At 33.4% G+C, this 26486-nt stretch overlaps 1 protein-coding gene across 1 annotated transcript in view; it reads left to right on the plus strand.

Annotated features, from left to right (window-relative positions):
• The first annotated feature begins 1354 nt into the window (after positions 1-1354).
• The window catches only part of LOC114325873 (pickpocket protein 28-like), a 50190-nt gene continuing 25058 nt past the window's right edge, over positions 1355-26486 (plus strand). The window contains exons 1-3 of the mRNA XM_050660344.1: positions 1355-1546; positions 14209-14514; positions 25393-25522. Coding sequence (XP_050516301.1) covers positions 1356-1546; positions 14209-14514; positions 25393-25522 — 627 coding nt within the window. The 5' untranslated portion in view covers position 1355. The remainder of the gene's footprint in view (positions 1547-14208; positions 14515-25392; positions 25523-26486) is intronic.

A 26486-nucleotide genomic window follows, 5' to 3' on the forward strand; every position in this document is an offset into this window, starting at 1 on the left:
CGAGAAGAAGACTGAAAGTCTACAACAATTTTCATAGTCTTCACAATGGTAAGAGATATGTGCTGTAAAAATTTCAGAAAAAAATATTAAAATGGAACAGAGTTGTAGCGAGTTTATTAAACCGTGATTTCATTTTTTTTTTTTTTTCATTTTTAGGTTAAAATTCCGATTTTGACAAATTTGATTTTTTAATAAAAAATTAAGTAATCGTGTGGGGAAAAAATAAATATGCCATTTTAACTGCCAATTTGTCTAGTTTGTAAAATTCATATTAGAATTTTCAAAAAGCGTATACAGGGTGAAATTTTTTCTAAGACCACAACCAACTAATTTTTTAAATCCGGGCCTGATTTTTTTACTAGTTTGAATAAATCAGTTGATTGGGTGGTAACTTAAATTGAATATTTGTTCAAAAATTTTTAATTTTTTTAATAAAAGTTAATATTCTTAAATATATGGTTCACTTTATTTACCAAATTTTAATTATTCATAGTCAAATTTGATTTTTTTTATAAAAAATTAAGTAATCGTCTGGGAAAAAACTAAATGTGCCACTTTAATTGCCTATTTGTCTGATTTGTAAAATTCATAATGGAGTTTTCAAAAAGCGTATACAGGGTGAAATTTTTTCTAAGACCCAAACGAACTAATTTTTTAAAGCCGGACCTGATTTTTTCTAGTTTAAATAAATCAGTTGATTGGAAGGTAACATAAATTAAATATTTGTTTAAAAAAAATTAATTTTTGTAATAAAATTTAGTTTTTTTAAATCTATGGTTCACTTTACCAAACTTTTAATTCATAGTAAAATTTGATTTTTTTATAAAAAATTAAGTAATCGTGTGGGGAAAAAATAAATATGCCATCTTAATTGCATATTTGTAAAATTCATATTAGAGTTTTCAAAAAGCCTATACAGGGTGAAATTTTTTCTAAGACCCAAACGAACTAATTTTTTAAAGCCGGACCTGATTTTTTTCTAGTTTGAATAAATCAGTTGATTAGGTGGTAATAGTGTAACGATTGGCCAAAATAAGAGACACATCGATCTGACCGTTCAAAAATTATGACGAATACAAATTTCTGTCAAAATGCTAAACTCGCCCTGTATATTATTAAACAATGGGAACAGACACTTTTTAATGGTCATTTGTTATTCCCCATAGGAGCCTCTATACGAGGTAGGAGTATGTACAGTTCCTCATGACTCACCCTGTATAGAAAAAAAATACTACATTGTAACTGTAGAGATTTTCCTGATTTTGTACTTGAAAAAGTACTATCTAAGTAGTATCTAAGAAAACATCTGTTCCTTATGAGCAAATTTATTTATTTCTAGAATAATTTGGTTCGTAATGTGTATTGCTTTACTTATACTAACACTGACTTTGGTTATGCAATCATGGTTTACCAACGAGAAGGATCCGTTACTACTACTGACAGAATCTAATCATTACGCCATCTACAACTACGATTTTCCTGCCATTACCATATGTAGCAACAACAAGATAACAAAAAGAAGAGCTTTATGGATTGCCAGGAACTTGTAAGTATTTATTATTATTTAATGTATGCACAATAATTGTGAAACTGTTAACTAAACTATTACTTACACTCTTGAACATGAAGTTTATATTAAACAAGCAATTGGACACCGCAAGTCCTAGGTTTTCACTCATCGTGGACGGAAGTAGAACTGGATGTCGATATTTGAACTCGTCGTGTAACTTTGCATTGATTGATATAGTATTGACTATTTCACTCATCTTAAAATTTTCACATAATCTGACCAATCACAAACCAAAGACAGCTTGTGTTATCGCGAAAATTCCACACTTAGTAAGCTGGGCGAATTATCCCGAGGGATATAACCCAATAAAGGAAGAAGAAGAAGAATTCCACACCTGTAATTTTGAACCAATCAAAATACGTTATTTTGACAGATCACCATGGCAACGGAGGTATTTTATCGGAAATTTTTTGCTCGTGGGGTACCCAACAGCGAATTATAGTGGAAATTTTTTGACGTTTACAATAACAGAACATTTGTGACACACTGGTTTTTATTTGTTTACATAATTTAAAATAAAACGCCAAAAAATAATTTTCTATCACTTGTAGTTACTCAAAACTTATGTAAAATTGAAGAATATACTATTTTCTATCTTGAAATGGTATTCCCATGCAACTACAATGAGTAGAAATTACGAATTTGAAAGCCTAAATAATTGCTGACAAAGCTATGGCGCGCTATTAATCTGTGCATGCAACTTTGGATTTTCAACTGCAAATTCGGTGTGGAATTTTCTTACCGAATACCACGCGAAGTCAAATTAATATCCGGAAATTTTTTTTTTGATCATGAATATTTTTAGAAAATTTCCCTCGTCTGCGACTCGGGAAATTTTCAAAATATTCATGATCTCAAAAAAATTTCCGGAAATAATTTGACCTCTAGTGGTATTACTAGTGAAAACACCAACTGTCTTTCAATTCTGATTGGTCTATCAGCTTCGTGTTTTCAACGACGAAACCATGGATACCGATCGCAAAGCAAAGTTTGACGTTTGCCAAAAAAATTATTGTAGCTGTATACGTCAAAATGAGTCGTTTCGGTGGTACTTCAAACGAAGTTATAAACCAAAACATTGAAGAAAATATACCGAGTAACACAAGAAAATCTAAATCTTATATATGGAGACAATTTATGATGTTCTGTGTGGATCGCAACTACAAATTAGATGCAGAAAATAACAACGAAAGACTAGCATTCATTCTAAAAGACTGGGCCTTCAACTATTTATTGTTATAGGTAAAAAATAATTATAACAAGTTATTTATAGTTATAATAAATATTTCATGATTATGACTAATTGTGAATTATTCAAAAAATGGGTAGATTTGGGTTACCTAGATCAAATGTATTATTATTTAATTCCTTCCTCTCATTCTACTGAATTTTTGACCTATCACTTTGTTCCTGAAATAGTCTAATAAAATACCACTCGTGATTTAATTTATCTTATAAGTCTCTCTTTTATTTCTAAACTCAACTGAGTTGCTTAAAGAAAACACCACTCGTCCTACGGACTCGTGGTGTTTTCAAGCAACTCAGTTTCGTTTAGAAGTAAATCGACAGACTTATCGCGAAAATTGAATCACTAGTGGTATTACTATTGACTATTTCACTCATCTTAAAATTTTCACATAATCTGACCAATCACAAACCAAAGACAGCTTGTGTTATCGCGAAAACACCAACTGTCTTTCAATTCTGATTGGTCTATCAGCTTCGTGTTTTCAACGACGTAACCATGGATACCGATCGCAAAGCAAAGTTTGACGTTTGCCAAAAAAATTATTGTAGCTGTATACGTCAAAATGAGTAGTTTCGGTGGTACTTCAAACGAAGTTATAAACCAAAACATTGAAGAAAATATACCGAGTAACACAAGAAAATCTAAATCTTATATATGGAGACAATTTATGATGTTCTGTGTAGATGCAGAAAATATCAACGAAAGACTAGCATTCATTCTAAAAGACTGGGCCTTCAACATGCGAAAAATTGATGGTAGTGATTACAATGAGAGTGTTATTAAAACCATACGGAACACTACTGCAAAATATTTCATGATTATGACTAATTGTGAATTATTCAAAAAATGGGTAGATTTGGGTTACCTAGATCAAATGTATTATTATTAAATTCCTTCCTCTCATTCTACTGAATTTTTGACCTATCGTGAAATAGTCTAATAAAATACCACTCGTGATTTAATTTATCTTATAAGTCTGTCTTTTATTTCTAAACTCAACTGAGTTGCTTAAAGAAAACACCACTCGTCCTACGGACTCGTGGTGTTTTCAAGCAACTCAGTTTCGTTTAGAAGTAAATCGACAGACTTATCGCGAAAATTGAATCACTAGTGGTATTACTATTGATAGTATTTGGTAAGTTTCACACTAGAAAAAGTATTGCTAGTGTTTTTAATTTATAACTCGCCCTGGTCCGAGAGCTGTAACATGTTTGGGTAGGCATATCAATCTGAAAGTTTTTCAGGTAACTCTTCCAGGATAGTTTAATACAAAAATTCCGGTCTGGCTGGAGGGTAGTGGTAATTTGCCCCAAAAAATCCCCCCCAAAGTAAAAAAAGGGTAAAAATTATTATTACAAAAAATAACTTTGAGGTGACCTTAAAGTAAATTTAAATATTGAAATATCATCATCATCATCATCATCAGGGCTTTTCATTCCAGGTGGAATGTTTGCCGCTCTTACTTAGAGCTCTCAGATTCGCTTATTGCGGTGAATCACTCCGCATTCCACTTGTATGTTGTCAAAGTTTGTTATATGACTTGGCTTTCGTTACTATTTTCTTCCACTCATTTCGATATGTGAATAGTTCCCTCCAGTTTCTCACTTCCAGAATTTTGATATCTCTCATGACCTGGTCCTCCCATCTCTCTCTGGGTCTTCCTCTTGGTCTTTCAGTTGCCGGTTTCCATTTGGTGATCTTCTTAATCAGTCGGTCCTTTTTCCTTCTTTCTATGTGTCCCAGCCATCTCAGCCTCTGTGATTTAATAAATCTAACTATATCTTCTCCCTTCATTATGTCTCTTAGTTCATGGTTCATTCTTCTTCTCATTTCTCCGTTGTCCATTCTTATCGGGCCCATAATGTGTCTGAGGATTTTCCTTTCGAATATTCTCAATTTTTCTTCATCTTTTTCAGTGAGGCACATTGTCTCAGCTGCGTACGTAACTACTGGTCTGATTGCAACTCTGTATATTTTCAGTTTTGTATTTCTGGATAAGTTCTTGTCCTTCATAAGCCTATGATATCTCCAGTATGTTTTGTTGCCTGTTAGTATTTTTTGTTGCCTGTTTTGGCCATTCACTATTACTCCCAAATATTTAAATTGTTGGACTCTTTCAAAAGTGTAGTTTTCTATTTTGATTTCTCTCATCCTGTTATCTTCTCTTCTAGAGCAGAGTAGATATTTTGTTTTTCCTTCGTTAATTTCTAGACCTCTTTTCCGTGCTTCTTTTGCCAGGATTGTTACTGCTTCTTTTAATCTTTCCTTGTCTCTTCCCATAAGAACTAAATCATCTGCATATGCAACTATTTGTGTTGAGGAGTGGGCTATAGTTCCTTTAATTTTGCTGGCCTTGACTGTTCCTTCTAGTGCTATGTTGAATAATGTGGTTGACAGAGAGTCGCCTTGTCGCACTCCTGTTTCTATTGCAATTGATTTTGTGCTACCTTCTTCTGTTGTTACTTTGGCTCGAGCTCCATCCATGGTCATTTTTGTTAATCTGATTAATTTTGCTGGTATATCTTGATTTTTCATTTCAATAAATAATTTGTTTCTTCCAATACAGTCAAAGGCTTGTCTGAAGTCTACGAAGAGGATGTGGAGTTCTATGTTGTGTTCGTGGCATTTTTCGATTGTTTATGTAACTATGTGGATCGCATCTGTAGTGGATCTGCCTTCTCTGAATCCTTGCTGGTAGTCCCCAATTTTTTTCTCTGTGAATTGATTAAGTTTTTGTTTGATGAGCGCTGTTAGAATTGCATCTATATCTATACATACCCTTAACCAGTATAAAACCTACGTACTTTCTTTCCGGAGAGGGGCTGCAATTGGTATTTTGACAGGGTATTTTTTAATATTAACAATAAATATTCTAAAAAAGGCTGATTTTTTTTGGTAAGATTTTCTACCTGCTACGTGATAACAAAAATACGCGTGTATGGAATTTAAAAGCGCTAAGGTAATCTGCAGTGTGAGAAAGAGCTTAATATCGATAGCGTCCTCGTTCCAAGCGAATCCATTCGCTCGAGCAAAATCACGTGACCTGATGATACCCATGTTGTTGTGTCTCCAACTTTTAGAGTAACTATTATGTATTTTAGATATCTCAGATATCTTAATTTAAAAAAATAATAGGTACATAATCTAAAATAAATTTTGAAAATATAATAGAAAAAGATAAATTTATTATTATAAACATATAAATATAAAAATATAAATTAAATGAATTCTGTGTCCGAATATTGTACTTCTTCAAACTCTTCATCTAAGTTAAAATATTTATTTTCTTCTTCTTCTTTGTCAGACTACCCTCGAGACTCGGATGCTTCTATATGACCTGTAAATAGCTATACGAGTGTGGGTTTATTGAATTAATTAAACATTAATCAATGATTAAATTATTGAGTTGCTACGTATTATCTGTCCTTCTGTATGGAGTCAAAGCCTGGACAAACACGGATGCAACTAAAAAAAGACTAGCTATTTTTGAGATGTAGTGTAAGCGAAGAATGTAAAAAGTTTCGTGGACACAACACGTAACAAACACGGAAATATTAAGAAAGATGGAGAAGAAAAAGAAATACTCAACACTATGAAGGAAAGAAAAATGAGCTACTTTGATAACGTATTTGTTTACGCACATTAATATCTGACAATACGAACCAGTACGCCAATGCGGCTAATATTAATACATATATGGTTCATTTTTTACTACCCCGCGCTCTCAAGCAGAGGGGACTGAAGGTTGAAGTTCACCAAAGGTAGATTCCAGAACCCCATTCGAGTCAAAGCATTCAGAGAAGCAACACACATATAGCCCTTTTATTTTTAATCCTGTTACATATGTAGTTATACTCAATAAACGTTTAAATTCAAAAATATTTACTTAAGTGCGAAGTGATTTACGACCACCCCTTCAACTTTACTTCAACTTCGTACAAACAAACAGTATTGAGAAATTAAAATTGAAAATCGCATCAAAATGATGCGATTAGTTATACAAGGAAAAGTGGAAGAAAAAGAGAAATGGGAAGACGACGTATACCTTGGTTGAAAATTTTAAAGAAGAAGATTGAATAAATTCAACAAAAATTTACAACTATTATTTATAGATCATATAGAGAAATCCGAGTCTTGAAGGGAGTCCGATGAAGAAGAAGAAGAAAATGGGTATTTCAGCTCAGATAAAGAGTTTGAAGAAGATGCACAAGATTCGGACACAGAATTAACTTAATTTATATTGTTAAGGGTGATTCATTTAGAGGTACTTTTTTCGGTGGGGATTTGATGGGAGATCGTGCATGCATCGTATCGTCTGACATTGCGTTTTTATTCAGTATTATTTGACATTTCATCCTAGAAAATCTTAACTCGGCACAACATCTAGAAATTATTTAATAGCTGTATTACGACAATAGATGTTCGTGCGCTTAGAGCAAAAAAAAATGTTTTCCGATGAGATCCGTTTTTGGCTTAATGAGGACGTGAATAAAGGAAATGCCCGTATTTGGTTTAATGAGCAACCCAATGAGGTTCAAGAGTTGCCAATACATTCATAATAAAACACTATTTGGTGTGGTTTATGGGCCGGTGTCATCGTCGGTCCATTTCTTGGACCGACCAGAATGTTAGTGTGAATGGAGACCATTATCGCGCCATAATAACGGACTATTTGGTACCAGAAATTGAAGCTCGTAGTTTAAGTGATATTTGGTTCCAAAGATATGGCGCCAACCACCATACATCCCGTGAAATCATGACTTTACTGAGAAAACGGTTCGTTGAGCAATTTAATTCACGCTTCGGATCAGTGACTTGGCCGCCTATATTCTGTGAAATCACACGTCTAGTCGTTTTCCTCTGAAGCTACCTTAAGTTCAAAGTCTACATAAATAAACCGGCTACGATTGAGGCATTGGAGGTCAGTATTGTTCGAGTCACTGGTCAAATACCAATCGAAAAGCTCGAACTCGTCGTCGAGAATTAGACCTTCAGAATGGACGTTATTTTTTATGACAGTAAAAAAATTCAAATAAAATTCATTTTTTATTGTTTTTTCTTTTTTAAAAAAGTACCTCTAAATGAATCACCCTTCTCACATAACAATGACTGCGTTCACCAGATGCAAACACATTCACAAATGTTTGCGCTTTGATTCTAAACTTGTTGACAGCGAGCTGAACGGTTGGTTGTTTAGGTTAAAATTTGACATTTTGCTTGCTTGGTTTGAATGTAAACTAAAATAAATTTTCTCAATAAATACGTTTTTGAATTTATTTTTTTTTTAAAGGAAAAAAGAAAATTGATTTAATAGATAATAACGTAGCAGAATGTCTTCAGTAGCCTTAATTTTATATATAAAACCCTTATCAATATATTCTACAATATATACAATTTAAATTCCCGCCATATTTTTTCAATAATCAATACGTTTGCAAAGTTCAACTTAAATATCTTATGTTTGCAAAAATGGCGACCGCTTTCCAAACATGTTTGACGTTAACAAGTCGTTCAGAACCATAAAGCGCAAACTGATTGCCAACGTTTGCATCTGGTGAACGCGCCCAATGATGTTCGCATCATGTTCAAAACATATATACTACCAACACTCATCGGAGTATATTCTTTTTAGTATATGCGTAGTACATGCATAGCATGTACCTTAAAAAACATTCTAAATTTCATGTTCTTTGCATATACTTCAAGGAATATTCTCGTACCGAATATACTGAGCACATTCGTGTACGTAGTATCTCAGAATATTCGTAAAAGTTTATTCTTAGAATATACCTTTATCGAATATTCTTTAAAAATATATTTGAGTATATTCTTAACACATACTTATAAGTACATAAGTAAGTTTAAAATATCTTAAAAATATTATATATCTAATAATGTTAGCTTTATGGATAATTAACTTCGTTATTTATAGAATAATTAATAAAATGTATGTATGTAGTTAGTATTGGACGAATTAATTTCTTAAAATTGTTTTAATTGTATGGTAAAAAAGTTTAAAAATTAATTGTATTAACGAAACAAAAATGTTCGTTGTTATAATTGAAATGAATTTACCATTTCGAGTTTACCATAAGTATTTTTATAAAAATTTAACAATTTTATAGACAAAGCTTACAAGAATCATAAATAAAAACAATAACAAATACAATTTACTAAAATTATACAAATCGTCAATATAAATAAAACATAATAAAGTCAAATAAAAATCAGTAACAATCTATTGCAAAATTTAAAAAAAAAATGCAAATTGCGTAATCTACCTTAAGAAATTTAATAAGTGATTTAATAAGTTATGCTGCTGCATATGACACTCAAATATAGATTAAGATTCTACTTATACATAAGAATACTGTAATTTCTTAGTTATTGGTTAAGAAACTCTGCTATTGAATAATATGGTCTTTCAGATAAATAGGCTTTTGTCATTTTACGGAACTTGGGGAAAGATGTTGCAGATTTAAGTTGTAGAGGGAGATGGTTGTATAGATAGATTTCTTTACTAACTCACTGGACGGGATCGGTAAATAGATGTCAAAAGTAGAATTTCTGGTGGAATAGTCATGTCTAGGTCTTTCTGGAAAGACATGTAGATGTTTACGAATTAAGCAAACAGTTTCTAAAATATATAAAGAAGGTAATGTTAGAATTCTGTGATCTTTAAAGTAGCTTCTGCAATGTTTTGTTCTTTTGAGCCCAAACAGATATCTGATTGCTCTTTTTTGCAATTTAAAAATAACATCGGATTGGGCAGCTGTACCAAAACCCCAAAAAGACAGACCGTATCGAAGATGGGACTCGAACAATGAAAAGTATGTTATTTTGGAAGAGGCTAAATCCATTTCTGCTGAGGATAGTTTCTTGCTTAACACATCGATATGAAGGGACCATTTAAGGTTGCTATCTAAAAAAATACCAAGAAACTTTACAGAATCAACGATACTGATCTGGCTGTTATGAAGAGGTAAGGGTTGAAGAGTTCATTTATAGGGTAATGCGACTGTTTTATCTACGTTAAAAGAGAGTAAATTAGAATCTGACCAGGATTTTATTGTGAGTAGATCAGAAGTTATAGTAGCATGAAGAGTTGCGAAATTTGAGTTGCTCCAAGTGATACTGGTATCGTCAGCAAAAAGAAAAACTTTTCCATCGATTTTTAAACTAGTGATGTCATTAATAAAGATAAGGAAAAGTAAAGGACCCAATACTGAACCTTGTGGTACCCTACATACAACATTTCTTAGACTAGAGTCTGTATCATTTGCTCTAACCAGTTGTTTCCTATTTTTCAAGTAAGATTGAAACCAGTTCAAAGAAATACCTCGAATTCCATAGAAATCTAGTTTTTTTATCAAAATGTCGTGATTTACACAATCAAAAGCTTTGGCATAATCACAAAAAACAGTGGAAGTGTGGAGATTATTGTTTAATGCTTGATAAACCTCATGTAGTACAGAAAACATGGCATCGGTGGTACATTTATTATTTAAAAAGCCGAACTGATTTTGTGATAAAATCTTGCTATCAACGAGAAAGGACATAAGTCGGGCTTTTATGAGTCTTTCAATAATTTTGGAGAGTACCGGTAGTAATGCAATAGGTCTATAATTGCAGGCAATAGATTTTTCACCACCCTTATGAAGAGGAATAATGATGGCCGTCTTTAGGCACTCTGGAAATTTACCTTTCTCAAAAGAATCATTTATTAGAGAGATGAGGACTCCCAACACATTGTCTGGGAGATTTGAGAACATTTTTATGGATAGTCCATCGGTACTACAGGAAGATTTGCTTTTGATACACTTGATTGTTTGGATCAGTTCAGATTTACCAATCGGTCTTATAAAGAATGAATTCGAAACCTTTCTTGAATTAGGGAGATAGGAAATGGGATCTTGTTGTGACACAATAGTTGATGTTATATTTTTACTCACATTAACAAAGTATTCATTTAGATTTTCTGGGTCTGGAAGGGAAAATGTTTGAGCTGTGTGAGTTTTACTTCGAAGATCGTTTATTATGGACCAAGTTTCTTTTGCAACACTTTTGGAGCTTCTGAGACGATTTTGATAATACAATTTTTTAGCCGATTTTATAAGTTTTAAATAGATTGCCCTGTACTTGGTGATATATTCAATAACAGAGACGTTGGTAGTAAATTTCTTGATATACAGTAGTGAACGCATGTTTTTGGCTGATATGCGGACACCTTTGGTAGTCCAGGGTTTGCGATGTTTTTGCTTAATTGTGATTAAAGGAAATGCTGTATTGAAGATACAGACCAGCTTATTCAAAAAATCACTGAAATTATGATCGACGTCCAAGGAAGGAAAGTGCCACTCAGAGGTTAAGCATAAATTTTGGAATTTACGAAAGTTCCGACCGGAAAAAATCCTGCCTAAATGTCGAGTTTTCGAGGAGGACTTGCTAAAGATGTTAAACTTCGTATAAACCGCTTCATGATCAGATAGTCCCGCATTAACAGTTGTAGCGCAGACATTAAGAGGTGAGAAATCTGAGACAATATAATCAATTATGGTAGATGAAGTCTTTGAAATCCTTGTAGGAGAATCAATGTGCATTGATAGACCATATGATTCAAATATGTTGACCAGGGATATTTGTGTAGCACAAGCAGCAGCATAATTAATGTTGAAGTCCCCGCATAAAATTTTTCTGCTTTTATGTGGCAGGTCATCTAACAAATTAAGCAGGTTCTGAAAAAATAGTTCCACGGAAGAGTCAGGTGATCTATAAATGCAAATAATATAAAGATTAAGGTTCTTACTCTAAACTAAGGAAAACTCAAAGAATGCTTCACTTAATAGAAAGTCATATTTTGTTACTAGAGAAAAATCATTATTTGTAGAAAGAATTAGGGTGCGACCATGAGCTGAACTTGGACGGTCATACCTAGCAATAGTGGAATATTTTTTTACAAAAAAAGGCTCGTTGACTTCAAGCCAGTGCTCAGTAACCGCAACTATCGGTGGAAACCCTAATTCCTCTAGAAACAGAAATAATTCATCAGTTTTATATCTTATAGAACGAATATTAACCAGAACCATGCTAAAGTTGTTATCACTAAAATAATTTGATGGTTCTAGTCCCTCAGAACACGTCGTGATGTTTAAAAATTTCGTCTTGGAGAGGCAGCGGAATAGTAGTTTCGGTGGCATTCCCTTGATTTTTGTAGGTGAATAATTCTTTCCGAAGTTAGAAAAGACCTAAAAGCAGCAAGATCAGCGTCTACCTCATCTGCACCAATTCCATAAGCATCATTAAAATCTAGAAGAATTTTTCGTAGATCTTCACTCTTTGTAGGAAGTCCTTCGGAAGCCAGAAACAATTTAACACTTGTGTTGGTATACCCATCATAAAATACTGATGCAGGTTGGTCGTGTAAATAAGCAAGATGAAGTTTAATGGCCTTTAAGATATCCGGTTCCCTTAATCTGGCTAAAAGATATCGACTATTAGAGTTATTGGTTAATCTAAGTCTTGGTGGGGTCAATGGATCCAGATTAGTCGATGGTTCTAAAGTATCTTTCTTAATGAAATTAATATGGGTATGGAACGGATTCTTAGTTTTGCAAATTTCGATGGCCTGTTTGTCTGTTTTTATGTTTGTGCTCTGAACTTCATCTTTGTTGTTGCATAAACTGCTATTTGAATTTTCCAGGCTAATAGGACTTCTGATATTCTTCGGATTCTTATGTGACTCAGATGCAAGCGTTGGTTCGGAATATGAAGATTCGATAGACCATTTAATGTTTACACCAGGTGGCCAAATGCCCTTATTAAATAATAGGTTAATAGATGTTCTAGATTTTATACCTATTTTGAATGAAGAACCAGTTGTTGTGTCGGCATTTTTAAGGAGGGCATAACATCTTATATATTCCTTGATACCTAGCTTCTCTTTAATATAGTGAACCACTTGTATAGGGGTGTATATTGGGCTCAAGTTACTAATAACTACAAAGTGACACTTATCTTCTGTAATTTTTGACTTTTGCTCTGCATTTGCTTCGAAATGTTGAGGCTCTTCAGTCTGGGTACTTGAGGTGGCATAACATGTATTTTTCTTCAATACCTCTTTTTTCGTTGGTATGGTAGATAGACTTTTGGTAAGATTGCTCATTTGATTCGATATTTCATTGATGTTTGAAGAGAGCCTATCTAATCCCAACTTAATATCAGTTGAATTTGATTCTTGGATTTGAACCTTAATAGTCTCATCTGAAGTTGACTCACAATGTCCACAAACGAGGACACACTTTTCAGAAAATCCACGGTAGCTAATTTTAAGCAAATTAATAATAGTTTTTTAACAAATTTTACTCTTTCTCAACACCATAAGACACATTCAATACCAATTGTTCATATTTATAACGAAAGAAACTTAAATGAATTGGCGCTATATACACCAGTCAGTCATAAGTACCTAACTATAGAAACCTATATTTCAACAAATTAAATATTTTGTTCAAAAGCTGTTAGATGACAGCACAAGTACTCATTGGACGGAATAGGATGTCCATAATCGGGGAAAATGTGTTACAAGGGTAAAAACACATACAAAAAATTATAAAATAGGTTGTCTTCAATTGAGAACACGGTGAACGAAATGGCTAGAGAATGGAATCTCTGTGAACGAGGACGAAAACAGCTATCGAAAATACGCTTTTTCTCACACTGCAGCTTAGTATATATAGCACCTTTCATTCTCATGCATGCGTAGATTTTTTAATCACCTGTCAGGTAGAAAATCTCACCAAAAAAGAAAACCTGTCTTTTTTAAAATATTTATTTTTAATATTAAAAAACACCCTGTCAAAATAGCAATTACACCTCCCTGTCCGGAAAGAAAGTACATGGCTATACATGATACGTGTATTGGTTACATGTTATATTTTATATCTACTGGTATATATAGATTCAGACGCATTCCCTCTGAAGTTCAGATGCACCCCCTGATAATAATCATGGGTCGCCCATGCAAGAATCTTGTAGAGTTAAAATCGCCCGCAAAATCGCCTGGCTTGTTTTTTTATATTTGAATATTTAAATTTTCTTTAAGGTCACCTCAAAGATATTTTATGTAATAACAATATTTACCCTTTTTTAAATTTGGGGGGGATTTTTGGGGAAAAAGACCACTTCATTTTTTCCCAGCCAGACCGGCATTTTTGTATTAGGCTATCATGGGAGAGATACCTGAAAATTTTTCAGACTGCCTAAAATACCTACCCAAAACGGCTAACAGCTTTCATGCTTGTAAGTCTGTAACTTCCGTAATCAGTCTCATTCTTTTTTACCCTCTCTTTCATACATATATCTTATATTTATTACTTAATACTTTTTGTAGTACTAACAGCAGTATAGAGGAATTTGCTAACGATCTACGAAGCATGTTCTATTTGATACAATACAAAATGCCGAACGCAACAACAATGCACACGTTGAGAAGGCTTCAAAAAATATTTGACCAAAATAACGTAAGAGCGGACGAAATTCTACAGAGATTAACAAGTAGCTGTGACCGTATTTTAGTTCAATGTTTATGGAAAGGTCTGGCTGTTAAATGTGGGAATTTGTTTCAACAAATTAGGACTACGGAGGGATTTTGTTGTAGTTTTAATTCGTTTGTGATGAAGGAAGAATATAGAAAGCCGTAAGTTAAATAATTGTATACTAACAAGTAAAAATTAATTAATGTATTTTCAGACTTTAGGTTAGGCAGTTAGGCTTTCGATCAAGTTCATTATAATTGGCTAATGAATATACAAAAGTATATCCATTTATATGGATATGGATATACATATGTATGTAAATTGGCTAATGTATCTAAAAGAACATAAATAAACTACAATGACTTTTCAATGACAGATGACAGTGTTATCGTTGATTGAAATATTGATATGGGTGTTACCTCCAATACCTCCAAGCAGTGGGTATAATATAATATACACTTTAATGAACACATATTCTCCCACGTTTTCGAGACCTTCCTCGTTTTTTCCTTCCTTTTTGATTCTATTCTAGCAATATTTTCGGGGTTCTTCTTATTTGGCATTTTTTGTACATAACCTTCTCCTTTTTAAGTACCATCTCCCAATCGTGGATTCGATATTATCGTTACTATCTTTACTCTATCTTCGACTGCTCTAACAAATCAATCACTCTCATCCCTCAATAAGACACTCTCCTTCCTACACTTCCTCCTCCTCTTATCTTTTAATGTATTATCAATTTTAGTATTTAATATCGCTCTCCCCTCACTACGTTTTCCAGATATTGTACCTTTATTATGTTTATGGTGTTTATTTTTTCTTTATAATTATTTCATTTTTTGCATTACTTCCGTATTTGTGTTCTTCTGTGTCCGTGCTATTCCAAGCATCCTTCTGTAACACCATATTTCAAATGACTGTAGCTTTTTTATGTATTTTTTCTTCAAAGTTTAGCTTTCAAGTGCATATTCTCTCTCTTTCTTTCTCTCTCTCTCTCTCTCTCTCTCTCTCTCTCTCTCTCTCTCTCTCTCTCTCTCTCTCTCTCTCTCTCTCTCTCTGTCGTTTCGACATTACTGAGGATCGTGATTTTTTCCAATATTCCTAACAATTCTTTTTCCATTGATCTCTATCTTCAGATGCTCTAAGAGCTTCGCAGAATGAGTTTCCAGCTGAATTCTTAATTTGGTTGGACCATCTACTTGGTGATCGTCTCCCCGGAACGTCTCCAGAAACAATTAATCTCTCCAAACTATCGTCACTTCTGCGAACCACGTGAACGAAGAATTCCAAAATTCGTTGCAGACATATTGTGGACAGCCTTTCTTTAATCTGAAGTTGGTTTAGAATGAAAACGTTTGTCCGGTGAGCTGTCCAAGGTATGCGCAGCATTCTTCTCACCACATTTCAAAGGCATCAATTTTTTGGCGCTCGCTTGCGCGAACAGTCCAATAGTCCAGAAAGCTACGGCGCATCCGCTAGGAAAAATATTCCGATTCGGATTTTTTGCACAGTCTTATTCAAAAAGGACCCCTTTTAACAAAGTTGCATGTTGCCAGGACCAAAAGTGGGTCAAAACTTTTTAAACGTTTTTTTTTTGTTTTTTTTTCCTAAAATTATTTTTTTTTTTGCATGGAACAAAGTTTTTTTAGGTTTTTTTGGATCATTCCAAACAGAAAAGGTCTTTAGTGACATTTCTCTAAAGTTGATAGTTTTTGACATACCTATTATAAGCGATTAAAAATTGAAAAATTGCGAAATCGGCCATTTTTAACCCTCAAAAACTATGTGAAAAACTGAAAATTTGAATGTTGCCAAGGTAGGTAGATATTCTCTAAACATCGATTGATGAAATCCGGAATAGTTTTTTGCAATACAATATTAAAAACTGCTTTGTTTTTTAATTGCTAATCAAGCTAGGCGACACTATTTTATACCGACAGTATGGTGCAAATGAAAGGAATAAATTCGTTATTTCGTAAACCGGCGATATTAAAGAAAAAATCCCGAAACAGGTCGATTTTTATTTGTAAGTTTTGATATTGTGGCATATATGGTATACTAGTGATGTCATCCATCTGGGAGTGATGACGTAATCGATGATTTTTTTAAATAAGAATAGGGGTCGTGTGCTAGCTCATTTGAAAGGTTCTTTAATTCTCTATTTAGTAATATAAACATTTACATAATTATTTAAACACGGTGTCCTTCTACGTCGTTTTTTGTCAAATAATTTAATTTAAAACAAAAATTTGTACACCCTGTATAAATAATGATGTAAATGTTTATACTACTGAATAAAGAATTGAAGAACCTTTAAAATGAGCTAGCACACGACCCCTATTCTCATTTAAAAAAATCATCGATTACGTCATCACGCCCAGACGGATGATTTCACTAGTATACCATATATTATGCTACAATATCAAAACTTAAAAATAAAAATCGACCTGTTTCGGGATTTTTCCTTCAAATCGCTGGTTTACGAAATAACGAATTTATTCCTTTCATTTGTACCATACTGTCGGTATAAAATAGTGTCGCACACGCTTGATTAGCAATTAAAAAACAAAGTAGTTTTGAATATTGTTTTGCAAAACACTATTCGGGATTTCATTAATCGATGTTTAAAGAATATCTACCTATCTTGGTAACATTCAAATTTTCAGTTTTTCACATAGTTTTTGAGGGTTAAAATGGCCAATTTCGCAATTTTTCAATTTTTAATCGCTTATATGTCAAAAACTATCAATTTTAGAGAAATGTCACCAAAAACCTTTTCTGTTTGGAATGATCCAAAAACCTAAAAAAACTTTGTTCCACGCAAAAAAATAATTTTAGGAAAAAAAACTTTAAAAAATATTTGATCAACTTTTGGTCGTGGCAACATGCAAATTTGTTAAAAGGGGTCCTTTTTGAGTAAGATTCTGCAAAAAATCCGAATCGGAATATTTTTCCTAGCGGATGAGTGGCTTTCTGGACTACAAGTCTCTGCCCCGTAAAGAAATATTGAGAATACAAAGGCATTCACCAGTCTCATCTTGATATTTTGAGAGAAAAATATGTCTTTTCAAACTTTAGTTAGGCGACTCATCGCATTTTTGCCATACCAATACGTCTCCGAACTTCTGCTTCACAGTTAAGTCTTGAGTTATACTAGACCAGAGATATACAAAGGTGTTTACTATCTGGTATTCCTGTAACATATTAGTCAGCTGAATAGTGTCGGATCTGTCGACCACCATTATTTTTATCTTAGCTTAATTGATTTTCTGACAAACTTTATTGCTCTCGTACTCAACCCTTCGCAGGAGATCAAACATTTCTTGCTCATTTGCTGCTATAAGTGTAGTATCATCAGCAAATCTTAAATTGGAGATTTTCCTGCCAGCTACTGTTAGTCCACCGGCCCATCCTTCTAAAGCCATTCTCATGATTATGTTCACCATAAATGTTAAATAATTCAAGTAACAACACGCATCCTTGTCTAACACCTGTCTCGGCGTTGAATTGGTTTGAGAAAATCTGGTCTAGTCGTACTGTTGCTATATTGGACTGGTACAGATTTTTAATAAGTGTCACCAGGTGCATTGGTGTGCCCATTTCTATTAAAATGGACCACAGATTTATCCAGCTTACACAATCAATTGCCTTTTGGTAGTCAACGAAGCATTTAATCATAAATATGTACCTGAAATTCTTTAAACTTTTCAATGAGTTGTCTCAGATTCAGAATTTGTTCCCGTGTACCGTGCAGTACATACAAGTGCATATTGCAGTATCGAAAATACGTAGCATCTCCTCAGAGCTAAATTTGTTAGATGACTTGCCTCACAAAAGCAGAAAAATTGTATGCGGAGACTTCAACATAAATTATGCTTCTGCTTGTGCTACCCAAATGTTCTTGGTCAACATATTTGAATCATATGGTCTCTCAATGCACGTTAATTCTCCTAAAAGGATTACAAAAACTACATCTACCATAATTGATTATATTGTCTCCGATTTCTCACCCCTTGATGTCTGCTCTACAGTTATTAATGCGGAACTATCGGATCATGAAGCAGTATATACGAAATTTAACATCTTCAGCAAACCCTCCTCGAAAACCCGACGTTTAGGTAGGATTTTTTCCGCTCGGAATTTTCATAAATTCCAAAATTTATGTTTAACTTCTGACTGGCATTTTCCTTCTACGGACGTGGACTATAATTTCAGTGATTTTTTGGAGAAGCTTGTCTGTATCTTCAATAAGCCATTTCCTTTAATTACGATTAAGCCAAAACGTCGCAAACCCTGGACTACCAAAAGTATCCGCATATCAGCAAAAAATATGCGTTCACTACTTTATATCAAGAAATTTACTACCAACGTCTCTGTCACTCAATATATCACCAATTACAGAGTCACATACCTAAAACTCATCAAATCAGCTAAAAAGCCAACTATCAAAATCGTCTGGGAATCTCCAAAAGTGTTGCAAAAGAAACTTGGTCCATAATAAACGATCTTCGAAATAAAACCCACGCAGCTCAAACATTTGCCCTTCCAAACCCTGAAAATCTAAACGAATACTTCATTAACGTGAGTAAAAATATAACACCAACTATTCAGTCTCAACAAGATCCCATTTCCTATCTCCCTAATTCAGAAATTGTCTCGAATTCATTCTTTATAAGACCAATCTATAAATCTGAATTGATCCAAACGATCAATAGTATCAAAAGTAAATCATCTTGTAGTACTGATGGACTATCCATAAAAATCTTCTCAAATCTCACAGATAATGTGTCACTAATTAATGATTCCTTTGAAAACGGTAAATTTCCAGTGTGCCTAAAGACAGCCATTATTATTCCTCATCATAAAGGTGGCGAAAAATCTAATGCCTGCAACTATAGACCTATTGCCCTACTACCGGTATTCTCCAAAATTATTGAGAGGCTCATAAAAACCCGACTTATGTCCTTTCTCTTTGATAACAATATTTTATTACAAAATCAGTTCGGCTTCTTAACTAATAAATGTACAACTGATGCCATGTTTTCTGTACTTCACGAGGTTTACCAAGCACTAAACAATAATCTTTATACTGCCACTGTTTTCTGTGACTATTCCAAAGCTTTTGATTGTGTAAATCACAACATTTTGATTAAAAAACTTAATTTCTATGGAATTCGAGGTATTTCTTTGAATTGGTTCAAATCTTACTTAGATAATAGGAAACAACTGGTTAGAGATGATACTGACTCTAGTCTCAAAAACATTGTATGTAGAGTACCATAAGGTTCAGTACTGGGTCCTCTACTTTTCCTTATCTTTATAAATGACATCAGTAATTTAAAAATCGATGGAAAAATTTTTCTTTTTGCTGATGATACCAGTATCACTTGGAGTAACTCAACTATTACAACTCTTCATGCAACTATAACTTCTGATCTTCTTACGATAAATACCTGGTCTGACTCTAATTTACTCTCCTTTAACGTGGATAAAACGGTAGCATTATCATATAAAGGTGCTCTTCAACCCCTGCTTGTGAATAGCAGCCAGATCACTACCGATGATTCTGTAAAATTTCTTGGTATTCTTTTAGACAGCAACCTCAATGGTCCCTTCATATCGATTTGTTAAGTAAGAAACTCGCCTCAGCCTGCTATGCCATAAGATCTGTTTCGAAGGAACTCAATTTAGTATCTTCTAAAATAACATATTTTTCTTTATTCGAGTCTCATCTTCGATATGGTCTTCCTTTTTGGGGGTCTAGTACAGCTGCCCAATTTGATGTTATTTTCAAATTACAAAAAAGAGCAATAAGATATCTGTTTGGCCTCAGAAGAACAACCCATTGCAGAAGTTACTTTAAAGATCACGAAATTTTAACCCTTCCATCTTTGTATATTTTAGAAACTGTTTGCTTAATTCGTAAACACATGCATGTCTTTCCAGCAAGGCCTCATCATGACTACTCCACCAGAAATTCAACTTTTGATGTCTATTTACCGATCCCGCCTTCTGAGTTAGTAAAAAAATCTATACTATATTCCGCAAAAAAACTATACAACCATCTCCCTTTACAACTCAAATCTGCAACATCCTTTCTCAAGTTCCGTAAAATGACAAAAGCTCATTTATCTAAAAGACCATATTATTCAGTAGAAGAGTTTCTTAATGACTAACTAAGAAATCACAGTAATGTACAAGTAACTAAAGTGTATTTATCTATATTTGGGTGTCACATACAGCAGCTTAAACTTATTAGTTCCTTTGTTTGTGTTTTATTATATTATGTTGTATGTTCAATTTTGCAATTTATAGTAATTTTGCAATATATTGGTTTTTGTTTTTTTACTTCACTTTTTTAACTTGTTTATATTTTTTTTATTGACGATTTATCTAATTTTATAAAATTGTATTTGTTATTGTTATGTATATCTTTTTCGTGACTCTATGTTAAGCTTTGTCCATAAAATTGTATAATTTTCAGTGACAATAAAGCATATTTCTATTCTATTCTAGCTCTTACCATATTATTCGTTTGGTTCGTATTGCTCATGTTATGTCATGTATTGCCTCCACAATTTGTCCGATTTTTGTATTTCTGATCCTGTATCATCCTGATTTTACTGCTACTAGTTTCAATGGTCCATCTCTGTAGCTCTTAGTGTCTTTTCTGTTCGTTTTGTTAAATACTATAGTACAGTGAACTCTCCCTTGAACGGACAGTAGTCGTTCCGCATAAAGTGTCCGTTTAAAGGAGGTGTCCGTTGAAGAGAAAAAACTTAACTTAATTTTTTTTAAATAAGTTATCTGTGGATGACCACGCAGCATTGTCTATGAACATTGATTATTGAACTTTTCGATTTTCTCTCTGCATTCTTCTATCGAAATATATCAATGCACCTTTCTACTTTCAGGGTATAAGTTTTCTTGGGTAATGCTCTAAACTCTAAAATATAATCCCGTCTCATCTGCGTTAATAATGTCTCGCGAAGAGTACCTACCTATACTGTCATAAAAATGAGCAGTTTTTCCTTCCAGTTAAAAACTACTAATAAATCTGCAGCAGCTGCTTCGCCACATACAGATTTGAAGGAAATATTGTGTCGCTTACAAAATTTCTCGAGCCATCCACCAGAAGCTTTCATATCAACGCTCAGTTTCCTTGCAAATTCTAATGCCTCTTCTTGAATAATTTTACCAGAAACAGAAATATTTTTAGACCACACTTCACGCAACCAATCGAAAACATTTATTTATAGGTCTAATGCAGTAGCATCGGTTTATTTTGCTTCCAGGTTTCCGTTCTCAGAAAACTGATTGATTCAATCACTTTTATGTTTCAAAATTTCACTGGTTTGAGGTTTTCCAATTCCAAATTTTTCAGCTAACTGTCTAACACTTATGCCTCTCCATAATTAACCACATCGACTTTTTCTTTCAAACTTAAAAAAATCTAAAACTAGATATAAAATTTATTGTCCGAAAATAAATTTTCTATGAAAACACATAAAAATACAACGACGTGTATTAGATATGCTTTATCAGACATTCCGGTTAAAATTATTAAATCCTTGATCCAGTCAAAACACAATTGAGGCGCTCAGAGCAACAGTGGCCTAACCCACAAATTGAGCATTTTTAGATTAATATATCAAAAAAAGGAGCAACATTAAATCTTCGGATTAACAAGGGTCTACACAACCTATTGCTATATTTGGCTGAATGGCGCTATATAATTTGTAGCGCCATCCCATAAGCACAATGTAAATACGAATGCCAAAGATTGCATTTATCTCTAAACTTCGTTTTTGGGTTAGGCCACTGTTGCTCTGAGTGCCTCAATTAACAATTTCTTGGTGTCGCATTTCTTTCATTAACCAAAAAAACATTAAATTTTTATTACTTATCTAGTGTTGATAATGTGAACAGTATCAAATATCAGGCCGTGGACATCTGTATTGATTTAAAATAATAAATGTATTATATACATATAGTTTTATATTGTAAAATATTTGGACAAAATGTTAATTTTTTTTTCATTTACTGTCCGCGTCCGTTGTTGAGAGTGTCCGTCGAAGGGAGTTAAAAAGTACAGGTTCATATATGGCCGAATAATTTTTGTTTTAAAAATTGTCCGTATAGAGGAGGTGTCCGGCTAAGAGAGGTATCCGTTAAGAGAGAGTTTACTGTATTTTAAATTCGCATTTTGTTCTCACTCTTTATTGTTCTATCCCATTAGATACCATTTAACATTGATATAGTTTTTCTTCCGTTCATCAGTTCCATTTCGAGAGTTCCATCTCTTGTTATTTTCATTTATAGGAATTTTCCGAAAATAGTTAAAATTTATTATCTCGGGGTTTTTGAGGTAGCTGAACACGAACATTGCATCGACGATGCTAACGATGCTACCAGGTACATGGAGCCAGATATCTACATCGTCTCCTGGATGGTAAATTCATTATGAAAATAGTAGAAATTTTAGGTATATCTCGGGTGTTTTGAGATCGCTTTGAGATCGTTGGACGGGAATATTGCATGGAGGATGCTGTACGAGGTTCCTGGTGCCCGGTATCTACGTCATCTTCTAAACTTTTATGGAGATTCGTTATAAAATTTTCATAGTGAATGTCTATAACACTCCAGGAGACGACTTAGATACCGGACACCAGGCACATCTTACAGTTTCGCCGATCCGATATTCTTGTTCAGCGACCTCAACAACCCCCGAGTATGAAAATTGAACCCATTACCATGATTATTTTCCGAGTTGTGAATTTTTATTTTTGAAAACTTTGAGATGCACTTTGAAAAATGCATTTTCCGCCTAAAACAATGCAATTTTCATTTGACCCTCATGCCAAATGGTCACGAATTTTCCTGAAGCTCTACCGAATCGAATTCAAGAAACGTGTTACTTTAAAAATATTGGAGGTTTAAGGCTAAGGTCAGACCAGCGATAATTTACGGCGCCGTAAGCGCAATAAAATGAAACGCGAAAATGAGTCTCACTGTGAGTGTAGGAGCGATGTTGATTATAGTTACTTTCGAGTATTCGTTACAAATCGTTACTTTTGTATAAAGTAATCATTTACAGTATTCGTTACTTTGATTACTTTTGTCACTTTTGTATTAGAGTACCGGTAATCATATCGAGAATCGTATTTCTCAGTATTTCGTATAAGTATAAGATCCGATTTAACATCGACCTTCACCGATCTATTTAATGGATAGAAATTAAATGATATGTAATCTATTATTATATGTTAAAAATTATTAAAAACAAGGGGTACCCGACATAATTTAGTCCAGACTAATTAATAATTAAAAATGATTTTTTTTATAAATTCTACTATTTTTTTTTTTGGCCCTGGCTGATATTATTTTAGATTTTTGGATCATAAAAATATTATACACATAGACTAAGGCATTTAGGAAAAACTAACTGATTTTTAGGAAAATAGTGAAACAGGAAAAATTTTTCAATAGAAAAATGGGTGGAAGTGCATAACTGCAGTATAAAATGCATCAAAAAGTACATAAACATGTCAAAATCAGTATATTTAGGGCCAGATTTTGTTATTCGGGGGTTTTTGAGATCACTGAACACGACTACGTAATCAGAACCAACCTCCGAAGCACCAGCTGCCCAGGGTTACTGCTAAGGTACGTCATCTATAGTTTCGAGAGTCAAATACCGCGAAATAAGACAATCTGGCTAATATATCTGACTTAATATACTGACTTTAACATGTTGATGCATTTTTCGATGTGTTTTATACACTTTAAAATGTAATAATACATTTCAACCCATTGTCCTATTGTAGACTTTTTTCCAGACGTCATCCTAATCCTAAATACAATGCAAAAAGTTGCAACTCCCTATGTACCTACTATACTTAAAAATATATTTATTTCTGTGTTTTTGGTGTTAAATGATCTGGTCAAATAAAAACAATGCCATACCTACATGTAAAATTAAAGTTGATGATCATAGTCTGGAAATATTATCATTTCTATATTTTTTCCGGTCAATCTAAGCTATTTTGTTTCTAGGCCTGATAAGAATAGTGTGTATTTATTATTAAAATCTAATGTGTTGCATTTTTATTTTCAAAGGAACGAACATCTGTGAAATCCTGTGAATTATCTACCTCGACAAATCGTATAGACATCTGTTTCTAGGTGAATGCTTGTTAAATGATATACCTCTCTCTGTTTCAGCTACTTCTCAGCGCCCTGTAAAACTCTTCATAGCCTTCGCCCTTTATAGATAAAATTTCGTTAACTGTACTGATACCGAACACTCGTGGAATACCGGTCCAATTCCAATATCAACCGTTTGTAGATACAATATTCAAATAGGTACTCGCTTTGATTGATACGAAGTAATCAGAGTAATCAAAGTAATCAAAGTAACGACTCTCCTCTCTTATAGTAATCGTTGCTTTCGGTATTCGTCAGTAACGAGTACTTTGTAACGAATAGATACTTTTTCAACATAACTAGAGTGTAGTGGATCACCAGACTGAGCTGTAAAATATCGCGCAGCAACATTGAACGGGTCCATCTTTCGCGTCGTGTCGAAAAAAAATGGACCTGGTCCAAATTTTTAGTTCATCTAGAATCTACAACAACGACCAAAACACTGTATTTACATCTTGCGACACGCCATAATTTACATCCTCGTCTGGTGCTTTTTACTGCAGCTACCGCCGCCTCATTTTACCGCTCTTACGGCGCCGTAAATTATCGCCTGTCTGGCCTTAGCTTAGATTTTAGTGCTTCACATCCTCGCCTATTGTGACATGAGAATTTTATAAAATTCTTGTGACAGTTTGACTCCGATACGTCTAAAGATGTGAAACTGTTCAATATAATGTAAGTTTATATGTTTCTATTGATAATTTTCCACCTCTACTAGTTCCATCTCTTTTTATGTCACAACGTATTATGTTTTTCGTCTTTTCCATTATTTTGCCGGTTATTAGCGCACTTATCACTGTATATATTATATTTATACAATACATATTTTCTAGACTTCCAGGAAAAATGCCATTAGAACCACAAAAAATATCGTCGTGTGGCTATCAATCAGGTCTTATCGCGTTAGTTAACAATGAGCCAGATGATTACTTTGCATCATTTGTTCCTTCTATAGGACAAACAGTAAGTTTACTAAAAATCTGTATATATTCAATAGTAAAGTACTAAATGTAATATTGAGTCATCGAAAAAAAATCTAATTAGAATACTCTATGAATTAAACATAACGCGGGTTGGAATTTTAGCCACTTGACAGACTGACATAATAAACTAATTGACTGACAGATAAAATCCAGAATATACATAAATCAAGATAAAATCCAGAATATACAGGGTGTAACAAAAATAGAGGTCATAAATTAAATCGCATATTCTGGGACCAAAAATAGTTCGAATGAACCTAACTTACCTTAGTACAAATATGTACAGAAAAAAAGTTATAGCCCTATGAAGTTACAAAATAAAAATCGATTTTTTCGAATATATCGAAAACTATTAGAGATTGTTTATCTAAAATGGATATGTGGCATTCTTATGACAGGAGCATCTTAAAGAAAAATTATAGTGCAATTTGTGCTCCCCATAAAAATTTTATGGGGGTTTTGTTCCCTTAAGCCCCCCAAACTTTTCTGTACGTTCCAATTAAATTATTATGATGATACCATTAGTTAAATTCAATATTTTTAAAACTTTTTCAGCTCTTAGTATTTTTTCGATAAAGCAGTTTTTAGCGAGTTGCAGATTCTTTTTTTATATGTTTACATAAAAATTTTATGGGGATTTTGTTCATTTAAACCCCCCAAATGTTTATGTCCGCTCCAATTAAACTATTACTGCGATACCATTAGTTAAACAAAATGTTTTTAAAACTTTTTTGCCTCTTTGTATTTTTTCGAGAAGGCACCTTTTATCGAGATATGGCTTCTTTTTTAATACGGTTCAAAATATACCTAAAAATGTAAATCATACATAAATTTTTTATTAGGTACCAAGTCTCCATAATCGTACTTAACCATACACAAATATGTGGTGGATTTGAAAAATATTCAAAATATCTCGATAAAAACTGACTTTTCGAAAAAGTACT

Source organism: Diabrotica virgifera, chromosome 1, assembly GCF_917563875.1.
Source record: "Diabrotica virgifera virgifera chromosome 1, PGI_DIABVI_V3a".
NCBI classification, from domain to species: domain Eukaryota; kingdom Metazoa; phylum Arthropoda; class Insecta; order Coleoptera; family Chrysomelidae; genus Diabrotica; species Diabrotica virgifera.